A 25,242-nucleotide genomic window follows, 5' to 3' on the forward strand; every position below is an offset into this window, starting at 1 on the left:
TGTTTTTATCGCCTTTAATTCCAAAATATTTTTTCCCATTACCAATAGATTACCATCAGATACTTAATCTCATTAATGTTCTAGTAGATTATGGCAAGTTTCGATGTGATTTAAAAATTTATAAAGCAAAGGACCAGTAATTAATATCACTTATCTATTAACAAAGTATTATAACTTAAACCTAAACAACATAGTGACTGTAAAAATCGACATAATTATCATACAATATTGAGCCAAAGGTAAAAAACACATCACACATCATCATTACATCATCATCACCATCATTACATATCTATAATATATTAAAACAATAATATTGTCTTCTATATACCTTAATAATTACACAGTCTGGATCTGATATAAATATGATTCTCTAATTACCTCAGCCAAAGCTTATTGAAACTATACTATTATTAAACTCAACATATTGCTTAATAGTAATATTAAAAGAAAATAAAAGATTGTATCAAAAAAATACCAATTTAAATTGTGACAAATTTTTGATTAAAAACTAAACTACAGAACAAATTTTGATAAATTTTTTATGGAGCCAAAAAAATAGCCTGTAAATATATCCTTTCAGATAATAATTTTCCAAATTAGTTTAAAATTAACGGAGCTGTGATGTAACAAATATAAAATAATACGATCAAACTTCCTCCGTTTTAAAATCAGTTGAAAATTTAAAGTATTCATACCAAAGCTGGTATACTGGCAACGTCTGCATTACCAATAAATTATCAAAAACATTTAAATAATTTGAACGTTTATAAATTATTATATCAAAATTATTCTAATAACTAAGTTATATGTTAATCATACAATAACATTCCTATTATGCTATTACTGAAAATTTGGGTTGTCATAGCACAAAAAGTATTTGAAGGCCTCAAAAGCAATTTATGAAGCAAGTACATAATTTCTAGTTGTATATAAAGAAATTTATATACAATTTATTCCATTATTATTATTTACTATCACAACAAATTTTAAATGAAATAATATCAAATAGAAATATTGAAAATTGTTCGTGTAAATTGGCAGATAATTTCGAAGTAGTCATTTTTGCTACTGGTATGAACACTTGACATGAAAAATAAATAATAATAGATTTTTGTAAATGTGAACCAATAAATGACCTCCCCCTTTTTAAGTTGGAACTTTTAATAAAAAGACACAATATTAATTTACTTAGATGTAAAATAAACTAGATTTATAAATATACGCATATGTGTATGAATTGATGTATTTTTTTTTTTAGTCCTATATTACTGACTAAACAAAGCGACAAATATTTTTTATAATCAATAAATCCATTCTGTGGCCATTACATTATTGAGCAAACCCGTTATCGTGAACAAAATGTATTAAGAAGTAGTAATTTCTTATTTATATTACTATGCCAAGATCCGAATATAATCTCAATAGCTTTGGCATATCAACGATTGGCTATAGTACTGACACAAATAGCTACCTACTTAAGTGAGCAAAATCGTATGACGACCAATAGTAAAAATAATACATTGGTTTTTAATCTTTTTAATACATAATATATTAATAATATCTTGCATCTATTATTAATACATATTGTGTTGTTGTGATATTGTGTATTTTCACAACTACACAATATCTAATGGTTATTAGGTTTAATCATAACCATCTCACTCTTTGAATTATAAAATATCATTGTCCAAGGAATAAAACCTAATAGGTTCATTGCTTTCTAATTTATCTTAGATCCAAACAATATTTATTTGTTGGTATCTAACATAAATAAGTAATTAGGTTAGTTCTTTATAATATACGATTTTTTATATTATATTTTATATTTGGCAAGAGCATGTAACAAATGTATATAATTGTTTTAATATTTGCAATTACAAAACAACAACAAAAAAAAACAAATTGTATAAAAAAAATATAAGATAACGATTATTTGGAATAGTTTAATTTTTCAAGACATCATGGTCTCTATTTATTTAATTACGTATAAAATTACAAAAACAAGAACCATTAGAAAAAAAATCATAACCTACTAAACTATGTCAAATAAAAATAACAAAATATATTAGACTAAAATTGATGTAAATAAAGACTATCTTAACTACATGGAATGGTTAATGGTCATGGATGGGCTAGGAATTTTAAAGGGAGACTATTAATAATAAACCTTAAAAGCTTCGCATGCACTAAATAAACTTGCTTTTGATATATTAGTTGCCATATTCACGTCTACTCCTCAATTGGAAATTGCCAATGGCCAAAATCGCTGAGATGAAGATTGGACATTTCAATGACTACAAATATATATTATTTGTAGTTATATTATTTGTCTCATACATATACGCCTACAGATGTATATCTTTACTGCTTTCTTAGTAAGAAAACTCACAAGTCCTAATGTGTAGAATCTTTGGTATATATTTATGTTGATTTTTTATGTTCTTTTTTCCTTTTATTGTGCACGTTCATTTATTTTTATTGTTCTCTATTTAATTTGATTTCTAAAGGATAGAATAAAAAAATTATATATGTTTGCCTAAATTGTTAATCATAGCAAACATCGCAGAGAATTCTACACAAAACAATATTTTTTTTAATAATATCACGAAAATTACGACTTAACTGTTGAAAAATCATCCGGCGAGTGTACTTGGTCGCATCAGCAGTACTTCTCGACATGAATGGAGTCACAATTTCGTTGATAAGCGTAAATCGACTACACGAAATAATGTAACCCATACAGTAGCACTTACATCTGTATCTATCATACATTAAAACCGATTCAGCATTTATGTTTTTTCTTCTCAGCTGGGTAGTATGTTTATGATATTTTGAGAGTCTTTCTTATGTTTTCTCCCTTATGTTTTCAATCGTATAACATATTCACAATTTATATTGTGCTTACATAATAACGTATTATATCACAAGTGGTCTTTATTATGTCACCCCGCAGTCTACTATTCTTTGGTACATTCTCATTTCTGATTATAAACAATAGATGTGGTCTCTGTAAATATTTATAAATATAGATCAAACATGGACGTAATTTAAATATAACAGGAATGATTGGTTTAAATGATTATATATACACTATTACATATTTCTCAGTACCTACCCAAATAATCTAAGCACCAAAACACCAATTACTAGTTTACAATATATTTACATATGCCAATTATATACAAATAAATATCTTGGGGAAGGAGTATTTACGACTAACTAAATATCGAATAATAATAATTGAACTATTTAACTATAAAACTATGGCATGTAAGCCGCAGAATGTACATATTTAATACACACATGTACATATGTATATTAAAGTATAATATCGAAACCTAATGTAATACCGAAACCCAATAAGCATAAAGAAACAGAAAACGTCACCTTGTGAAATATTTTTTTTTTATGTGAACACAAAATAAGCTAACTCAAAAATGTTTACTATTAAATTCTTGTGACTTTGTGTGGATTTTCTTTGTAAATTACTATACGTTAATACTTTAAATACACTGCGAGAACGAATGGTCTTGGAGAATTGAAAGTGTTTATTACTGAATCAAGCATAACGAGCTAACTGGAGTTCGGTTAAAATTTGTAACCAGATGAGCCATATTTTGAACTAAGAACATCGCAACGTCAGAATTATTGTGTGAATTTTTGAAAATAATTCAATAATATTTAATATTTTTGACTCATTATTCAAACAATGCTCTGTCAACAAACTAAGTGTCACTCACGTACAGAGCATTTAAATAATCAATCAGAAATATTAAACGTTTTTAATGTAAGCTAAACTCATTTTTTACTATAACATTACACGCAAATTCTCTATATGACTACGCACTTTTGTCTTTTACAATTCAGAGTTTAAACAATCTACCAAGACTAGTATGAGGTACTTCCAATGGTGGGATTATCACATTCTATATTTCGTAAAACTATATAATGGACAACGTAAAATATCTACAATATAATAAAAAATAAAATTGGCAAGTTTTGTTTACATTGTAACTGATATTAAGAGAGTATATTTAGTAAGAACAGCAACATCGCAATCTAACGTAAATTCTGTTTTTTTTTTCATTACCATTGTGTTATATTTTCATTGTCATTGTTTAATATATACAAAACATTACCTCTAACAATTAAAAACTATTGAGCTAACATTGTGTGTAAAGTTTGACAACTGCACAATTAATGTTACGGTCATAATGGTATCTTATTTTAAGTATGTTCTGTAATACGTTGAAGGTAACTGTAATATAGATTTAAAAATACAACTTGTATAGAATTATTAAAATTAAAAACATCTAAACCTGACAGTAAATAACGATGATGCCGTCCTCATCAAACATATATTTCTCATTAAAAATATACGTGGGATAACAAATTCATTCACAAAGTAATAAATAGAAAGAAAACAAATATATCACAAATACCCAATTTTCTGTTACTAAAGTTATAGCTACACAATGTTACCTATTTCCTGGTCTCTAAACAAGAATACCTTGTCATGAGAAACCGGACAACGAACATCTAGGCACCCAGAACCCGCATATCGGACCCAATTGAAAAATCCTAATTACCTAAATTATTCACCTAATCGAAACCAAATCACGGAACGTATTTCAATATAAAGCTTCAACCAATTTAACAACCTACAAATATACCTACCAACTGAACACCTTCGGGTACTGAGAAGCCAAATATCATCTGCACATTGGAAAGCACACGACAATAAAGGCCAACAGAAAAATAAGCCACCGCTATTTAGGGTAAACGCCATTTTTGTTTTCGGCTGAGATTTTAAAACTATTCTGTGGAGTGACGGAGCTGCTGCTCGAGTCCGATATGGTCGCGATGAATTGTGGGGGCTTATAGTTGGCATACCACCCACACATTCTCTTCACGGCGTCCTCCCATCGAGCCATGGGGACTTCGTACGACTTCCTAACCTGCGGACGGGGTTTGAAAACGCATCCAACTTTGCGTATTTTCCTTAACGCGTCCTTAGATTCCCATATACCTGAAAATGGAAAATAAAACAATAACATATAAATATCACGATTATAAAGTCGGATGGGGTTGTGACGCATTTGTCGATTGCTACCACATTTCTCTATATATTTAAAGCTTTTTTTATTACATGCTAACGATCCGACGCGGATCCGCCCCGGTACAGAGAATTTTCAAAAATAGTATATGGTTTATGTTATTCGCTGATTATATAACTTTCTATACGTGATATATATATATATATATATATATATATATATATATATATATATATATATATAGATATATAGATATATATATATAGATATATATATAGGAAATCAAATAGAGACCTCACCTAACTGTAAGCCCACGATATGCGCACATCCAAGCGAGGACATTTCTACGTCCACCGGCCTCTCCACTCGCAGCCCCGTAAGATCCGCTATAAGTTGAGCTATAAAGTCGTTATTGGACACTCCACCGTCTAATCTGAAAATAATATGACTTTAATCAATCACAAATATACATTACAAAGAAAATTTCAAACCATAATTATTGAAATATTATTTTCATATATAAATAACATTTACACATCAATTCCCAGTTAAAAAATTGTCAAGTATGTAAACATAAATAAAAAATGTTTATGAATATTATTGTGCGCATTATATTAGACACGTGTTATTGGACGGCCAGTGTTTACTGTCTTATTCATAACAAATCTAATTATAGATTTAAAGAGCTCTTTAGCTAAAATGTCAACAAACGTTATTTAAGGTTTATAATTGAGTGTTATTTTTTAATATTATCACAAATTTTCAACTGATTCATATTTTAGTTAATAAAATTATTTTAACTGAGAAGAAACTCGGCTGTTGCTTTTTTAATAACAGCTTATAATTAAATCTATTTGAACAAAAATTTTTATTAATTTATTAAAGCTTTCCTATAAGAGGTTTCCTATTAAAAAAAAATATCAAATGTCATCATCGTTATTAAATAAATCTGTTTTTTTTTTTAAGAATAAAATGAGTAAATAGTAAGGTGAGTATAGTGTAATAATTTACCAATTTTTATTGTATAAAATACCATTCATATCTCATTATATCATTCATTTTTGTAACAATTCTATATTTTCACATATATGGATAATGAGGGCATGATAAGATAATGTGCCCATAACCTTGATACTCAATATTAATAAACAATTAATGCCTATAGATAAGTACATTTAAACTATTATAGATTTACAATAAGAGTATCAGTAGGATATCATTGTGATAAAATATTACAAAGTCTCCATATATATATATATATATATATATATATATATATATATATATATATTAGATTTATAAAATCAACAAAGACTCTAATGTTCAACACTGGTCTTAAATTAGCTAATCTTATTAGAAACTCGCTAGCTCATGATTATAATCCCCAAAGGAGTAGACAGAGCCATTTGTTGACTGTTGATGTTTTGGTGACCGTAACTTATACACGAACTTTGGTTACAAATGCAGCCATTACAGTGCACAGAGATATAACACCTTAGTCTTCGAGAATAGGAACGCATGAAAAATTTTCGTACCATGGTCATCATAGTATGCTCTGAGGTATCTATGGTGTTGATCATGTCTATAGAGGTCCCTTACCACTTTCGATTGAAATGGGCCGTCAGCTTGTTTGCTATTGTAATATAGCCATTAGTTATGGGATGTTTTATAAAAAAACAATGATAAATAATGAGGACAATAATTATTTTATGTGATTATACCTAATACCGGAAAAACGTAATGTTGTCTCGGCTCGTACGCACGCGTACAGTTGTGCGGTGCGGAACGCGAGCGACTCTAGTACAGCGCGTACTAAGTGCGCCCGCGTTGTCGACGGTTTCATGCCGATGAAACCAGATGCCGCTGTACCGTCGTTGTATGGTGGCTGGAAAAAGAATTATTAATCTTACTAATATAATAAAACTGTAACTGGACGATGTACAGACATGGAAAATATTTAAAAAATAATAAAGTAATGGGTTTTAATAGAAGCAATACAAGTTAATACAAAATTTTAGAAATTTTATCTATCTATGTATATGTTGTTCCGGCTTCACATAAATTAGTATCTCTCTATCAATATGTTATACTATCACAAGATAATGGCTAAATGATGTTTAATTAAAACTATTGGATCAAATTGAATGCGATTTTCACTATTGTGTAACCTGAAAGTCTAACTTAAAAACTGATGTCAGTTTTATTTTGATACACCATCTAAAAGTGATCTATTGTATTGGCTTCCCTACTTTAGAAATCCTCGCGTATACTATAGCGGACAAATAACTAGTAATTATTTATGATTTTAATAATAATAATATCTTTGAAAATATTACATAGCGGCGGCTGGATCACAATTAAGCAAGTTTTTACTATGTGTATTAGACAACTATAACACATACCTAATGCTTTTTGTAACTATAATACACCAGTAAAACAATATAGTAGATCATCCCGAATTAGCACGGCTTTTTAAAAAACGAGAACTTTTTAAAATGAAACAAGCAGTTTTTGTGTTATCCATTACAAATATATAAAAAAAATGAGATCTTCAATGTTTATAATATAAGTTTAGGTAGATATTGCTCATACCATTTCAATCTCAATTTGCTCTATTGAATACTTGACTCAATAAAACAAATTGATCCCGTAACCTGTCATTATCTCTTCATGTGACACGAGGTTATTCGTTTACTTAATACTAGCAGTATCCCGCAGGTTTCCCCAGGTGAATCAATACATAAAGTATCCTATATGCTAAGTTAGAATATAACTCAAGTATTCGTGCACCAAATTTCACTCAAATCTCTTCAGTAGTTTTTGCATGAAAGAGTTACGAACATCCATCCATTCATCCGTCCGTTCATTATAAACTTTTGCATTTATAATATTAATACAATTGTTTATTACGCAATCTCGTCACGGACAGCATGGATTATAATGGTTCTTTTTATAAAATGTTTTCTCATAGGCTAGTCCTGTTTTAACTTTGCCACCACTACTTCGTTTTTAGCGAAATGAATCTCAAATTTATTTTAATAGTACTTTGTGTAAATTTTTAAATTTGTAATATTCCATCTGGAAGTAGGTAACAATATGTGTATTATATATTTGTTTATTTCAGTATCAACACTATCTAATACAAGAGACATAAAACCAGTCCTTACTTGCGACAATCGTGTACAGGATGTCATTGGCAAACCTTGGCCGCATTTGACCCCGCAATTGTTTCATTCTAAATTTCGTATTTATAAATATGAATTTTAAGTATTTCTTTTATTTATACCATGTTTTTTTATACTTTTTTTCATATACATTATAACTATTTATACTTTCGTAACTTCAATGACTACGATAAGTATAGGTAGTTTTTTTACTAAAATATTATGTTTGAGAAAACTTGTATTAATAATTTTTAAATAGTGATAATTTAAACAGTCACATGAACTTATTGTCAGGTTTATAACAATGTTACAGGAGGAAAGGGAATTCTTTTTATTTTATTTTTTTTATGGTTGAAAATGGAAAGGGATTGTTAGTAATGGAAACTACCCCCTGGAAACTATCATGGTTAATTCCTGATGAATTCATCATGATGGGCTAACTGGCCTGTTTTCATTCTCATCTATCACCCTTCACTGGTGATCCGCCAACGTATCCCGTTATACCATACCATTATCACCCATCAAAAAAAAACATTTATTAAGCTATTACTGCAATAATGATTTCGTTACAAGCGTTAAAAACTTTATGCTTAAAAGCATGTGGAGTGTGAATACAACAGCAGTACAGCTATTATATACATATACATACAGTATATTATATACAGTACAGTACAGCAATTATATACACGACCATAAAGAAGTCAACAGGAGGACATTCATGACCGGTTTCAAGCCGGTTACTGCATGGTTTATAGATGAAATTAACATAATTATGCAGGAATTATATATTTTACTACATTTATTTCGACGTTTTAACCAGCCCTCTAGACAAGTGACGAACGAATCTAATGATACGAGGTAGAGGCGAAAGGAATTGGTATTAATGGGGCCTAACAGCCCCATTGCTAGCAATATACCCTATCAAATCGAACTCTACGCAGTTCCCCCTGAAAACCATAGACGATAATTTGAAAATTATTGTAATCTTTTGGAGGAAACAATAAAGACTATCTATCTATCTATCCAATTGTTGTTAAATTCACCACGAGGAGCCAACTGACCTGCTTTCATCCTCACCTATCATCTTTATTCTTCTACCCGTTCCTTATTTTTTTTATTGTAATAATATGTATAGAATACAACTCACCCCAAGTCCACTGAAAGCCGGTATAAAGTAAACGCCATCTGAATCTGGCACGGACATCGCTATTTCAGCAGTGTCCTGGGGATCGTCGAACAAACCTATGATAAAAAAAAATAAAAACAACATTAACGAAAAGTGAATAAATTTAATCCCATTACTTGCAATAACGAAATAAAAGTGCGTTTTATTAAATAAAAAAATTTGAAACCAGTCATCAAATTAGCTGACTAAATTTTGACTAGTTTTTGATACTCACAACCTCGTTTTTTTTAAGTGGGTTGAAAAATAGTTCCCAATTCAAATATAAAAAATCGACTTAATCCGGACATATTTTAGTGTACCCTCAAAAATTGATGTTTCGTTATGATTTAGAAAAAGTATGTCAAAATTTAGTCAACCAAACGTCACAAGTTTTCCCCACCAGCGTATCCCGATAGCGCAGGCGGGGTTACCATTCCATTATTACCCATTAAAAAAAATTCACTTAAGCTGAATTTGACCTCCCCAGACAATCAATGATTTATCTAAATAATCTAAGGTCACACATCAAATATAAACAAATATCTTAAAACCAACATACCTTCTTCTACACTTGTAATGGTGAAACGTGGATGTAAAAATAGTGTACTTACAAATGTAAGGTTTTTACACGCCGCACACTTAGACATTTTTTTCGACACATTCCGCCTTATGATAAGCGACTAACGTGTGTGTGGCATGGATAGAATCAGGGATATTTTTTAAGTTAATACAATCCTTTCATGTAACCTAAATATATTAATTTTTACTTTTTTCCATACGAAATACCGAGTGTACCTACATAATGTACATGTTAAGGTATCAATAGGTAACATACACTTTTTTATTTATAGTATTAGTAATAATTAGCTGTATTTTTTAGCTTTACCGACATGATTTACTATACAAAATATCGTAAATGTTATTCAAGGACACGGCATATTTTTAATATATGATTCGTATCCGTTCAGTACTTTTAAATTGATTGAGTTTCTAACATAAAAATTTTTACATTTATAATATTACCAAAATTATGTACCTAGTGCCTGCGCCCATTTTATGATAGAAGCTGTGTCATTGTTGGCACCTTCCGCCGAATAGACCAACTCCTCTCCCAGTCTCCATCCCACAATGGGGTACAATCCGGACACGCTTGCGTGAGGTGAGGTTCCAGTGTTAATGTTGAAGAATGTGCCCGTTCCCATGGTCAACTTGACATCTCCTACGTCGAAACAACAAGAACCCCACATTGACGCTGTTTGATCTGCCATCTGGTAAATAAAAAAATTATCTTGATATAAGAATGACAATATTGGATGTATAGCAGTTTAACAGACCGTCTTTTCTTTAAATGTTCACAAATTCGATTGCAGCACATTACAATATATATATATATATATATATATATATATATATATATATATATATATATATATATATATATATATATATATATATATATATATATATATATATAAGGCGGGGGGAAATGAATCGTTAGTAATGGGATCGAACAGCCTCATTGCTAGCAATATTCATTATCAAGTCGACCTCAACAAGGTCCCCCTAGAAACCATCGTGCTTAATTATTATTAAATTGAATAAATGAAAATTTATTTTAATAATCCACAACACTTAATATACTTAGACTGCAAGTAATAACAACATTAAAAAAAATTTAAGAAAAAGGTTTACATTTATATATTATAGAAAGTGTAGTTGAAATCGGTCAGTTTCATGCAAATAAAAAAGGATGCCAATTCAGCTTAAAGTTCCTGCAGAAGCAGTAATGCTAATTTTTAATTAGCACCTCATCACCTAGCCCGGTCTATCAAGATTATAAATTAACATTTAGAGAAATATAATACACAAAGATACGCAAAACAATAGGTAAAAAAAAAAAAAACAAAAAAATATCAGTAAAAACAGCAATAATAAAAGAAAAACAAGAACAAAAAAAAGTGTAGAATGTGTAGAATAAAACAAGTATCCAACCCTTGACAGTGACTGTACGATAATTCACAAATTATATTTAAAAGATGATTTACTGTTACATTCTGTTCATAGCAACGCATGGGGAATATCATGGGCAAAACTGTATATTATGTCCATGGTACTGCTCGTGTGTAAAGGCGACAGTTACCACTTTCCAGCAGGTGAGCAGTCAACTTGTTTGCCATTCTAAGTTAAATAAAAAAAAACATTCTCTCAAGGGTGGAGGTAAATTATTCCATATCTTAGGTACCTTATAACGACAACTACCCCTCACGCCTGCTGTCCTATGTTTAAGAATACACATTAAATATGCCGAAGCACAAAATTCGTAACAAGGGGTCAACTAAACTGCCCTCATCCTAACCTAAGATGTTTCACTGGAGCCCCGCCAGTGTCTACCGATTGTGCTAGCTAGGTTATCATTTAGGTCTCATCAATTAAAAAATATATACGAGATACAACCTCGTAAATTATCATGTACATGACATAAAATGAGATAGCAACGTCGGATGTCTTGTTCTTTCTTACACGTGTGATGAATAAAACGTTTGTATTGATATACTCTTTTGTCGCTTGTCCAGATCCACTAGAGGTTTTGTTTATAATACTTAGAGAGGTAAACAAGCTGAAAATTCGCTCGATAGACAGTGGTAACCGTCGTCTATTCACACGAATAACGTTGACATCACGGAATTCTCTGTACTGTATAGTAACCATTATGCTTTGTAATTCCTGAAGATTATGGTGTTATGCCTCTGTATCTTGTAATTTCATCATCATCGTAATGAATACACCTTGAATTCAGCGCGACGGTTTCCAGAGAGTACCACGTGGAAGTCGACCTAATAAGGTATATTACTAGCAATGGGACGTATTACTAACAATATCTTCCCCCTGGATTCCACCTTCGACACCTTTATGTCACATCTCTGCTCTCGACGGAGTAATAATTTTCTTCTACCCATCCTATTACTAGCAATATGCTCTTATCAGGTCGACCTCCCAGTGGTCCTCTCTGAAAACTATCGTGCTGAATTGCAGGTATATTCATCACAATGTGCTAACTGACCTGCCTCTCTGATGTCAGTGGATACAGGTAACTCAGGGCCTATCATTATGGCACTATAAGGAGAAATGCTTAAGGGATAAATAACGATCGATATGATGATAATGATACGTAAACCGGGTCTTTTGTGTTCTTTACGTGATTCTATATGAATTGACCTTTTATCTTTTTCGAAGTAATTGTTTTGTCGTGCATTGGAGAAAAGTGCAAGTTTACTAAAATACCAATCATCGGCCTCTTTTATTAAATAAGACTGATCTGATGTCTTGTTCATTTAAAATCAAATTATATGCAATACTTGTCATTTGTTTAATATTTAATTAATACACAAAGCGTCCTATCGCTTTATTCTATATCTTTACTTAAAATTTTCCAATAAATAGTTATCTTGATCGATTGATAAAATTGAAGTCAGTAAACTGACTTTAACTTTATCAGACTACTTATTATTATTATTGCTTATTATAAGCCCATAAATCTGATTAATAATTAAAGATTATTACAGTTAAGCAATGTTAGATTATAAAATTAAACAAATAATGTGATTTAACCAAAAACGTATTTATAAATAAATACAGACAATAGAATTACGTACAATGACATGAAAATCTCAAACAGATGAATTAGAGGATGCCATCTTACTAATATAATGAAATTGTAACTAAATGATGCAACGATATCTGTACATGGGAAATATTGAAGAAAAATTAATATAAGGGGTGTTAATACGACTAATAATATGGCAAAACAATAACTTTTATAAATTTTGTCTGTTTGTACGTATGTTTCTTCCGGTATCAAGTAAAAACTACTGCACCAAATCAGATGCGGTTTTCACAATTGTATTCTGGAATATCTAACTTAAAAACTGATGATTTTCTATCTTAATACACTATCGAGAAGTGGTCTCTCTCATTTGTTTTTCCTACTACTACTCCTATTCTGAAATACACGTGCGTACGTTCTGAAATGTCCGCTACTACACGTATACTCGTAAATAATTATCGTAAATATGTAAGAAATTTTACTGCCGTTATTTATCAATTGGGTTATTTATGTAAAAAAAAATGGTGCTTATCAATGGACAAACTAGGGTCAGGAGTCATTCAATTTATTAAAAAGAATAATTAGCGTAAAATAAAATCGTTGTTTTTTTTTTTTATTAATGTTCTATATACTTACATACACAATGTATCTTGACGTATCTATATTTAATTATTTAATGCATTTGTATGAAGACACTCTATCTATATAATCTAATATTATTCACAGTAGTAGAGATAGTAGTAGAGATTCAATATACACTGACTTTTCTAAAGCATTTGATAAGATGAACCATGAACTTATGTTAAAAATCTTACTTCATATGGGATTCATGGGATTCGTATCATATATATTTAATAGAAGTCAAATAATTATTATTAAAGGTTTTCAATATACCCCTGTTATAGTAATCTCAGGAGTTCCTCAAGGATCGCACCTGGGCCCCTTATTGTTTATTTTATTTATTAACGACCTAGTACTCTATAAAAAGTGAATAATTGTTTTATGCTGATGATCTAAAAGTTTATCGCATAGTTAATGGTATCAGAGATTGTTTGCAGTTACAGAAGGATCTTGATATTTATAAATGGTGTTGTGCCCATAATATGTATATGAACATAAAAAAATGTAACACAATATCTTTTGCTTCAAGATCCCTAAAATTTATATTTGAATACGACATGAACAAGCAAAAACTTAAGCATAAAGATGTAGTTAAAGATTTAGGAATAATGTTTGATTCCAAATTATCTTTTCGTGACAATTTAGATTATATCATCAGTCACTGTAACCAGTTGCTTGGTTCATTGTACAGAGCAAATAAAATTTTTAATAAATCACACAGACTATTTATACAAAACACTTATAAGACCCGTTGTTGAGTATGATACTATAATATGGCCTTCTTATTACGCTATACATGAAGAAAATATTGAAATACAGAAAAGATGCCTAGCAACTACTTGTAGACGATATAGCTTAGTCAGGAAATTACGATCTTATTTTTCGCGAATTAAACACTTTAAATTTGCTAATTTATTATCTAGTAGACGATCGGCTAAATTAATTTACTTGTACAAAATTGTTAATTCTATGGTTGACTGTCCCTCGCTACTTAAATTAGTATACTTTAATACTAACAATAAATGTTGTAACTCCCGTTTTTTTTATGTGCCAAGCACTAGGAATAATGTTTCATTTAACAATCCAATTTTAAGAATGTGTCGCTCTTATAATAATCTTCAGCGCAGTAGTGTTCATCAAGATGGCGAAAAACTCGATGTATTTGGTCCGAAGTTCAGTAATTTTCGTCACGACGTAAACGTATTATTTTCCTCTGTAATTAGTTGATAGTCTCTTTTGTTGTTACATAAATGGATATTATATAAAACCGTAATATATACGCTGTGGTCTATGTATATATATGTATGATTATCCATGTATTACCTTTATAGTTGTTAATGTGTAAGTAAATTAAATATTTTTTTGTTGTATAAATTATATTGTATTTACATACTTATTTGGCTGTGTGTTTATGATTTGATCATGCTGTGTACGGATATTTTTGGAGAGTTAGCATGAACAAAACATTATTGTATTGTATAAATTAATATAACATTGTTAATTCTCTGTAATGTGTACCTAGCTACCAGAGGGAGACTTTGTACATAAGTCGATTGCTTGGGTATATCTCTCCCATTCGTGTTTCAACCGTAAAGCAGTTTCAGTTTGAAGGGTGGGATATGGCGTGAATTTACTGGGTACAGAGGAATAACATCTGAGTACTCAGGAATGGCAACGCATGGGGGGTACCATGGGCGAAACAGTATACTCTGTTATGTCCATGGTACTGCTCATGTCTATAGGCGACGGTTACCACTTTCCATCAGGTGGGCCGTCAGCTTGTTTGCCATTCTAAGTTGTATAAAAAACAAAAAACAAACGTATTGAAATAAAATAAAATAATAATGTTAATTGTTAAATAGTAATAATAACCCGGTTGTTTATATAAGCAGATAATTAAATAAGATAGAAATAAAGTATCTTGCAATTCAAAAAGAAGTAAGCTCAAAGTATTTTTGTGCTAGGTACTGTGAGGGCTACTAAGCATTTTAGACCTTATATTTGTGATAGAAAGTTTATAATTCAAACAGATCCTAAAGCGCTAGTTTATTTATTTGATAACAAGAAACCGAATAAAAGATTGACCAAGTTTAGATCGTATTTAGAGGAATAAGACTTCGATATTAAACATAAATGTGATTAAAAAAATTTAGCACCGAACGCATTATCGAAAATAATTATAATGCTCGATGAGTTAAAAAAATTTAACTCATGTTTTAAAGGCGTATTAATGCGAGCTCAGTATAAAAGAATTAATAAATCTGAGCTATTAACGAGATTTAAGGACACCAGGGTTGCACAAATCTCTAAAAAAACTACAAAGTTGTATGGAATTCAATGTCATAAGAAATACACGAAATATGTCTGTGTATGACAATGTATTTTTGTCGGACTCTACGATATACTTTAATCAAGATTTTCTACTAACAGTGGTACGCATAGACAAATCGTGAAGGGAAATTGAAAAGATATGCTAGAAATATAATATTATAGAAATAGTAATTATTAAAAATAATGATAATTAGTATCAAATTGAGAAGTCATATATGAAATATTGTGATATGACGCATTTACTTATATTGCAAGATTAAATGAGATTGTGATAAAATAATACATAACAATTAATAGATAAATGATATTTTTTTAATTACCTAATAAAGTATACGGACGATGAAAATAAACAGGGTAGTAAAATGTGAAAAATGGCTATATTTTTTTTCGGTAACTTCCTTTTTAGAAAAGTTTTTTTTGTACTACTTAGAATGGCAAACAAGCTGACGGCCCACCTGATGGAAAGTAACCTGATGGAAGGTAACCGTGGCCTATAGACATGAGCAGTACCATGGACAAACAGAGTATACTGTTTCTGTTACCCCATGCGTTGCCATTTCTGAGGACTCAGGTGTTATTCCTCTGTACCCTGTAAATTCACGCCATATCCCACCCTTCAAACCGAAACACAGCCATGCAGACACAACTGCTTTACGATTAAAACACGAATGGGATAGAGGTACACAAGCAATCGACTTTTGTACAGTCTCCCTATTATACGAGGTCTGTCCGGAAAGTTCGTATAAAAGTGTTCTGGAATGCGAGAAAGAGGAGTGGGGAGGCCAGGTAAGCGCAGGACCCCTTCCTTATGTCCCTAACAATGCTTCAGTTCTGGTCTGACCGCCGTGCGGTGCGAACTGGCTTGTCACGCCATCTGTGAAGTTACCTCTTAACGAAACCCCGTCGGCATGGAGCCCGCTTCCGTTGAAGAGCAGCGCGTCGTAATCAAGTTTCTCTCGAAACTCGGCAAGAATGGCCGTGAAATTTTTGCCGATCTCAGAACAGTTTATGGGGATGATGCTGTGAAGGAACCAACCGTCCACAAGTGGCTAAAAAGATTCAGAGAGGGCCGAGAAAGAGTTCGATGTTCGGGGGATTGTCCATCAAGAATTCGTCCCTCCAGGCCAGACAGTTGATGGAAAATTCTACGTCGATGTGCTCAGACGCCTCAAAGCTCGTGTGGCACGAGTTCGTCCAGAATTGGCGCGAGAGGGGCGTTGGATTCTTCACCACGACAATGCCCCTGCCCACACCTCTCTTGTTGTCCGTGAGTTTTTGAGTAAAAATTCCATTACGGTGACCGAACACCCCCCTATTCGCTGGATTTGGCCCCGTGTGACTTCTTCTTGTTCCCAAAAACCAAATTGGTACTTCGGGGGCGGCATTTGGGGGACATAAATGAGATAAAAAAAGCTACGACGGGGCAGCTGAGAAACCTACAACCAGAGGACTTTCAAGGAGCCTTCTCACAGTGGAAACGGCGTTGGCACAAGTGCATTATGTCACAGGGGGAGTACTTTGAAGGGGATAAAATTGATTTACCTGAATAATTGTAAAATAAAATTTTTAAAAAACTTTTATACGTACTTTCCGGACAAACCTCGTATTATATACATTATAAAATTTGTAAAATAAATATTATTTTGACTTAATCGCTCAAAAAATACTATATCAAATTGAAAACGGTTTCTTCAGTTGTATTTCTGAAGGTAGAACCTAAAATTTGGTGTATATTTAATCTTAATACACCATCTATAAGTGGTACATTTCATTGGTTTTCCTACTTCCAAAATCTAAGTGTACGAACTTAAAAAGTAATGAAATATAAAAAAAAAGGTATTATAAATATTTTTCATTTTTTTTTCACGTGCCAGCATATGAATTTAACCATACATAAAATACTAATACTTACACAACTGCGTATAGGTATCGCATGACCCCATATCGAAGGCGAGGTACTAGTAAAGTGATCACCGGCCGTGTCCACGACAGTGGGCAACGCTGACATCGGTATATTGAAAAACATGAGCGCCCACGCCGCCCACTGCATCGTAAACGGATCGAAGAAACCTGTGGCTGATGCCGAGGACACGTCGGTCATGTGCACTTTATTACCTGAACAACAAAAATCACTAAGATGTATAAAAAATTGGGGAAATTAGAAATGAATTTCTACACTATCTCTAGCGTTATTTATATACTTAGTTTTAATTTCACAGCATTTATTGCTTTATGCTTTAATTTTTTGAGTATACAATTACTGATTCGCCGTGTGGCCTAGCATAGAATGGGTCACCCCTTCCTTTCCCATGGGTGTCGTAAGAGACGATTAAGGAGATTTAATGGTCGAGGAATGTGCAGCAGCGTTTCTTTTAAAACATTACTAAAGCCTAAATACGGTTGCCAACTCGGCTGTCAAGCGACTGTTAGCAAAATCCCCCAAGGATAAGGCCTAAGTTCATCAGTGAGCAGTTAAGAGCTGATATGATGATTATAAATGACTGGTTACTGTCTTTGTAACTAATATTGTATCGTATATTATTATCAAAATGTATATATTAACATTCTTTCACCTGTCAGTTTATATAGCAACCAACAATCCAAAGAGCCAAACATGGCATCTTCATTTTCAGCTGCCTTTTTTAAAGCTGCGATGTTTTGTAACGCCCATGTCAGTCGTAGTGTCGTCTAAAATAATAAAAATTTATTATTTTTGCAATTACTTACAATAATAAATACTTTTAATTGCTATTTCCTTTCATATTTTTTTCTTAAATAGAAACTGTGAATACATAGTAAACTGTAAAAAAAAATAGGACAGCAGAACTGACTTCGCATTTTTTTATGTATATATATGTAATCCGATTTAGGGGTTTAGAGACCAAAAAAAATAAATTTGGAGAAGACAAAGTCTATGCAATACTAAGTGAATATATATCGTATATAATAAACTCAGTTTAACGTTAATTTAAATACAATAAATAACCGAAAACCGGGTTGTAGTGTATGTTTGGCCTTATGCCATATGTATCCTATATATTAAGAGAATTCTTAATAAATGAAGAGAGTATTGGAATATAATTTTGTATTTCACTCATCTCCAGTCGTATATATATATATATGTATCGTTGTCTTCCGTCGTATAGTCGTTGATTCAACATGAAGCATAGGTGTATTTTGAGGTGAGGGCGACGTGGGCCATGCCTATCCTAAAACCATCTAGTGCCCACTCTAGGATATAAGCAAATCTTCACAAAGACATGTCTGACAATACATATGCACCGTTTTTAAGCAGCCAGGCCCGCCTAGAAAATAATCTAAAATACGCATATGGCGTGGAGTATTATTAGTTTTATGGACAAAACCACGTAGTAATTATCATTGAATTCACAGTAGTGTCAATTCTACTCATACATGGATATTTAAGTTTATAGTTACAAGTTACAAAACGCCAGTATAAAATAAATATGGTAAGCAACAAACTTGCGAAACTTAAATCAGGTTTTCTGTGACATTATCACATTCAATTTATTTGCATAAAATGAAATCGTAACGAAGCCAAAACTGCCTCCAATCCGCATCCAATTTCTTAGTACCTAATATTTTTTGCGTAATACATAATTTTAAAAAATATTGTTTACGCTTCTATTGCTTCTCTTTTAAGATCCCTCATATAATTTTTTCTTAAACATCTTCCATGTACAGACATAGTATAGTTACAATTTTATTATATTAGTAAGATAAGATACGATTATGAACCAACTTTTTTTTGTATATAAATTTGTCTTTTTCTGTTATTTTTTTTTTTTGCTTTCAAACCTATCTATAAGAGTTAATTATGCTAAATACTAAACGGCAAAACAATTAAAGTGTGATTAAATACTATATAAAATTATTATGATGAAAGTTCTTTTAAGTACAAAATATTATAAGTATGATATTAATATGTACATCTCCAGAGCTACAAACAATTGGCATTGTAAAGTATGAAATCGAAATCCTTAGCATTCTTTGAAAGGAATGTTCCACCATCGAATCTTGAACATTTACAAAAGAAAAACGCCAAAAAAATTTGAATCTCCCATGACCTAACACAACACGTTTAGCTGTTGAGTTAGTACGAAATTTCTGGCCTCGTATTTTTTTTTTTTTTACTAATGATTTCGATTTTACACAGCATATTTATATATTTATGACAATACAAATTTATGACAAAATTAAAACAATAACCATTAAATTATTTAGTCACCTGTGTATTCATAAACTTTAGGACACTACCTGCCCGAAATCGTTTGCTTCTTGATATTAAATAGAGTGCGTAGGAACCGGCTCTTACTAGCTAAAACAATATAAAATACATATTAGCCAGTATCAGGTAATCATGTAAGAAAATTCTCTTTAAAAATGCCATACAAAAAAATTTCAAGCTCACTTTTTATTTTTTGTGTCCCAATCACAACCTGTATATAAACACTATTCAAACATAATTAAACAAATTACAAGTCGGAGTTATAGGTCAGAAACAGTCTTTTTTTATATTGTCCTATTTGTTTACAATATGAATGAGTTAATCTACTATCTATATCAATATTATAATTATGCAACATTTGATTATTTATATGTCTTTTTTTGTAATATATAATTTAAAAAAAAACTGAACCAACAACCAAAAATTCTTCCATCTATAGAAAGCTTATTATCAGGCTTATTACCTTCGAACATTCTATCTATATATAAAATCGCCAGCATTTGAACATTTTGATATATACAGTATATTAATTGAGAATGGGTTTCTTTAAAACTGGTTCTAAAAAAAGATGGTGATGATGTAAAAAAAAAGAAAAACCTGTATTTATACCAATGGCACTACATACGTACGTACCAGGTACGTACACTCTTATTATTATTTAGCGCCGATTATACAGATACAGACTGTTTTTTTTTTTTCGAGAGTTTTATTTATTTTTTGGTAATACAAAAATTCTTTCTTTATAAAAAAAATTTTAGACCCTATTAATGAATACTATACGAGTTTTAAGAAATTGGTTACGTTGATTAACTACTGCATACACCTACTTCTTTTTGTATCTTTGATATTCATCTATTATTACACTTACCTTCCAGGTATATGACTCATTCCATTGCCTAACCAATTTATCAGCCCTCAAGTCCTTCCAGGTTATAAACCGGTGAAAAGGTCTCGCAGTCCTCCTAGACCATGTTATGAAAGTTCCTCTCTGTGTTGAGACACCCATAGCTGTTATTTGGTGAGCACTAAGACCGGCATCTAATAAAAAACATAGCCATATTAATAATAATATAATTAACTACAAAGTTGAGATATGATTTTTAACAAGCCTGGAAAAATTAGCCTCATACTTCAATCAATCCAGGAACGATGTGAATTAGAGAATATCTGTAATAGTAGCTTCAGTAAGAGATCTGAGTGTACAGAATACTTGATGTTGCAACTGTGTGAAGATTTATATATTTTTATTACTAAACTATTTGTATTACAGAACAGGTTATAGGCAATGGTTTTTTTTTTTTTATGGACGATAATGGAATCGTAACCCTGCCTCCATTTTAGGGATATGCTGATTAAACACCAGCGAGCTGTAAACAATGAGGTGAAACTAGCTCATTTGGTCAATTGTAATATGAATTCAATAAGAATTAAACATGATGGCTTTCAGAGGGAACAATTTCTCTCCCTCCTATAGGTATATATAGTTTTACTAATTTGGTCAGTGGACATCCTTAGGGGTGGTCGCGCAATGCCAGCGGTTCGAGCCTCGGCTCAACTCATCGTATCTCGATGCCCACCTGAAAGGACAGGGGATCTTTTCGGACTGGCTGAAGTGCCGGAACTTAGCGCCCAGATGCTGTGCTGTATGGTTGGGGTCTTTGCTCTTGCCGGCGAAGTAGTGAAGGTTGAAGCGGAGTGGGAGGAGTATTAGGGGTATTTGGTACAGTGATAGGATCGTCGGGATCGTCAAAAACATGCATCGGGCGGCGTTGGCGCGGTTGGAAAATTCTCATCGGTACATAGTGGACTGTATTAGTAAATTTAGGTGTGATTGAGCGGAGTTAAAGTAGCATCTAGATGTTTCCTTCATAAAATGTTGTATAGTAAAGAGTTTGAGGTCGCAGTGATGTCTACATTGCTGACTCGCTGCAAGAATTTATTTTATAATGTCTGGAGTCTTTTATGAAGGTAGGGTGCCAAATGGACGAATACAATGCTGGCGTAGATGAGGATAAGCCTTACGCACCTTACTTTACGCTTTGTATAATGTTAGCTTATTGTTAAACGACATTTAATGTGCTTGTTGAGGAAGGGGTATAGCCGTCCGAAAACGGCGGCGCAGGCGGTCGAAGCGTGAGTGCAAACATGTACTCGGCGTAGCGGATCGAAGAATATGCCTACTGTTCAAGTCTCCTTACATCTTATGATTACTGAAGATCTATCCTGATTATATAATAAACTCGGACCACACAATACCCTACTAGCCAGTGGGATGGAAGTAATCTCTCACTCGTCATATCTCTAACAATTTCATCATGTACTATCTCTTAGTAAAATTTTCTCTTTCAAATACTTACTATTCCAGTTTATGCTTATTCTACTTATCCCCTATAATTAGGAAACAGGGTGGCATATTTTATACTCTGTTCAGGATTTTAACTCTATCCAATAAGCATATAAAAAAGAGGAGCTATCATGACATTGAAAAAGTCATCAAAATCTTTCTAAGTCCCAGAAATATTTGGGCTCCTATAACTATGAAATGGAGCGGCACACGAAACAATATCACATGACCAAAGATGATTCCCTTGAAGAATCATATCTAAAAGGCGCATATAAGTGGGGTTACTGCAGCATTGAAAATTCATCAAAATTTTACTAAGTCCTTGGCCTAGTGCCCTCAAGGATGTACTCTATTCTAAAATCAGAAAAATATACATTACCCTTAAAAGATCTTTGTACTACTGCTACTATAGAAGTCCATAATTCATCTGGATCAATTTCAACAAACCCTGGACTTGGATAATGTAGAACAACCTGAAATTAGGGATATTTTAAAATATTTTGCAAGGCTATAATAAAAATCAAATGTGTGAATTGTTGAGTTAGCTACTAGAATACAGACCTGTCTACCATACCATTCATTATAAGCAATTTCCAATAAATATAAAACAATATTATTTTTAATTTAAGCAGTTATATAAATATCATTAATCTTTATTATTCACATTTCAGTACTATTAAATATATATTATCATTAGCATTTCCTTTAACCCAGATTACATATGACTGAAGATTTTAATAAATACAATGCACATATTTTGCATCTAACTGTAACCTGTATTTATTATTTTAGTAATTAAATTACTTTCTATTTATGCTAGTGTAAACAGGAAATACTTATAAGTTTTATATAAAAACCAACTGAACCAGGAAATGTTTTATCCTTGCCACCACTTACAGACTCCATTTTTTTTTATCAGTATAAAATATATGCTATCTATAAAGTTAGAGCAAACAATACACATTTACAAAACTTCAACATTGGTTGAGCAGTTTCAGAGATTAGCATGAATGAGATTTTTATATAAGTTAAGACATGTTTTTGGGATTGAAAACAAACTGAACTTTATGTATAATATATTTTATGTAGTGAAGTATTATTTGTTAAATAAAAAATAGTTTAAAAATTAACAACTTTCAATTGAATATGGCTTATTTTTAACCAAATCTAATCCTTACAAAACAGTGCCCACAGTATTGTTTGTTATTAGCTTAAATTAAATTCTTAGCTGGCTACAAGAACTATAAAAACAATTCCAAGTCAATCCATGTGCTAAACCTTATTTCTCTAGATGCTTTCATTAAAAGATTTTTTTTAATAAACATAAGAAAACCAAAAAATGTCAACAAGTATGTTCAATGCAATAAAACATGAATAAAATCTGAATATCATAGGTACCTGCTCTGTAGATTTTCCAACAGTTTCTGCTTTAGAATTATAAATATAAGCCCGAATTGTAGTAGTGCCAACATCCAATGTTAATATGTATTTTTCCTCCATAGCTATGTTACAAAACTATATAAAATAAAAATTACTGTAACTCTTAATCAAGTAAAAAGGCAGATATTGATATTACTTCCAAAGGAAAGTTTTAATACACATAGTAAAAAACGACACAATAAAATAGTAAGTTGATTGATGTAATAATCACCAGAAACTAAAAAAGACGGATTGATAATTTTAGGTGGTAGGTATCTATCTATAATTTACAAAAACACAAAGTAGCGCACTGGTGTCACTTCAATAAAAACAAAATTTATATAATCAATTTATGTTACTATCTTTATGCAATATTCATTACTAAAAATCATTTAAAACTTAACCGCCAGTATTATAAAGACCAAATATAAAATAGTCATTTAGCGAAACTATTAACTTAAAATATTAGATTAAATAAAATAACTTTCAGAATCAAACCCTTTGTCATAGCAGAACCAATATTTGTATGCTATATACCCAAAATGTAATGAATTTATCTATAATTCAAAAATACGGTCCATACTATTATCCTTACTATTTAGTGACACATATTATTAATGAATTCGTATTATATATAAATAGTATAGTATTCAATAATTTTATTTCTAAATGGCTGCATAGATACATTTACCAATTTCGTAAATATTAAAGTAATACTTTCCCTTGAATGACATATACATCACTTACTCTGTAGTGTTGATTGACACTGACACATAGACGTAGATAACTTAAACACTAACAGGTGTGACATAGATAAAGGACAGTAGGTAACCGGTGGCAACTAGATATTTATGTTTGTATAATATTTTTTTTCATTTGATATTTATTTTTCTTATTCAATCTTTAAAAGAAATTATTACGTAGCTATTTTAAATAAATGAGAAAAAAATTAAATAAAAATATTAAGCGTTATGGAGAATAACAATTTCTAAATATTTTTTAGTTTAAAAATGCAATTTTTTATTCACATTATTATTAATTAGACATTAGTAAAAATAATTAAATATAGTAACTCGTGATTACGTGGATTTAATACAAAACTTTCACAATTACATATTTTAATGCAATATTTAGAACAATAATAAATATTATCATATTAAAATATTTAAGATCTCTAGTAACATCTTAAGCACTTTGCAGTTTTCTCTTGTCTTTTCTTCTAAAACTAAACAGTTTTTTTGTTATTTTTTCAAATGTATAATAAATATTTAAAAAAAATTATGTT

The 25,242-nt window shown here is 31.2% G+C and overlaps 1 protein-coding gene across 1 annotated transcript; it reads right to left on the reverse strand.

The window, feature by feature from the left end:
* Window positions 1-24,234, reverse strand: LOC113521751 (putative glycerol kinase 5). The gene is made up of 11 exons (XM_026907404.3): window positions 23,937-24,234; window positions 22,918-23,011; window positions 21,063-21,232; window positions 20,195-20,284; window positions 18,519-18,633; window positions 17,858-18,060; window positions 10,426-10,657; window positions 9,372-9,466; window positions 6,782-6,945; window positions 5,360-5,493; window positions 1-5,032 (listed from the first exon to the last, which is right to left on the reverse strand). The coding sequence occupies exons 1-11, from the start codon at window positions 24,036-24,038 to the stop codon at window positions 4,773-4,775; spliced, it is 1,659 nt and encodes a 552-aa protein (XP_026763205.1). The 5' UTR covers window positions 24,039-24,234; the 3' UTR covers window positions 1-4,772.
* Between the last annotated feature and the right edge of the window lie 1,008 nt (window positions 24,235-25,242).

Source organism: Galleria mellonella, unplaced genomic scaffold, assembly GCF_026898425.1.
Source record: "Galleria mellonella isolate WM207_F2 unplaced genomic scaffold, CSIRO_AGI_GalMel_v1 utg63, whole genome shotgun sequence".
NCBI lineage: Eukaryota > Metazoa > Arthropoda > Insecta > Lepidoptera > Pyralidae > Galleria > Galleria mellonella.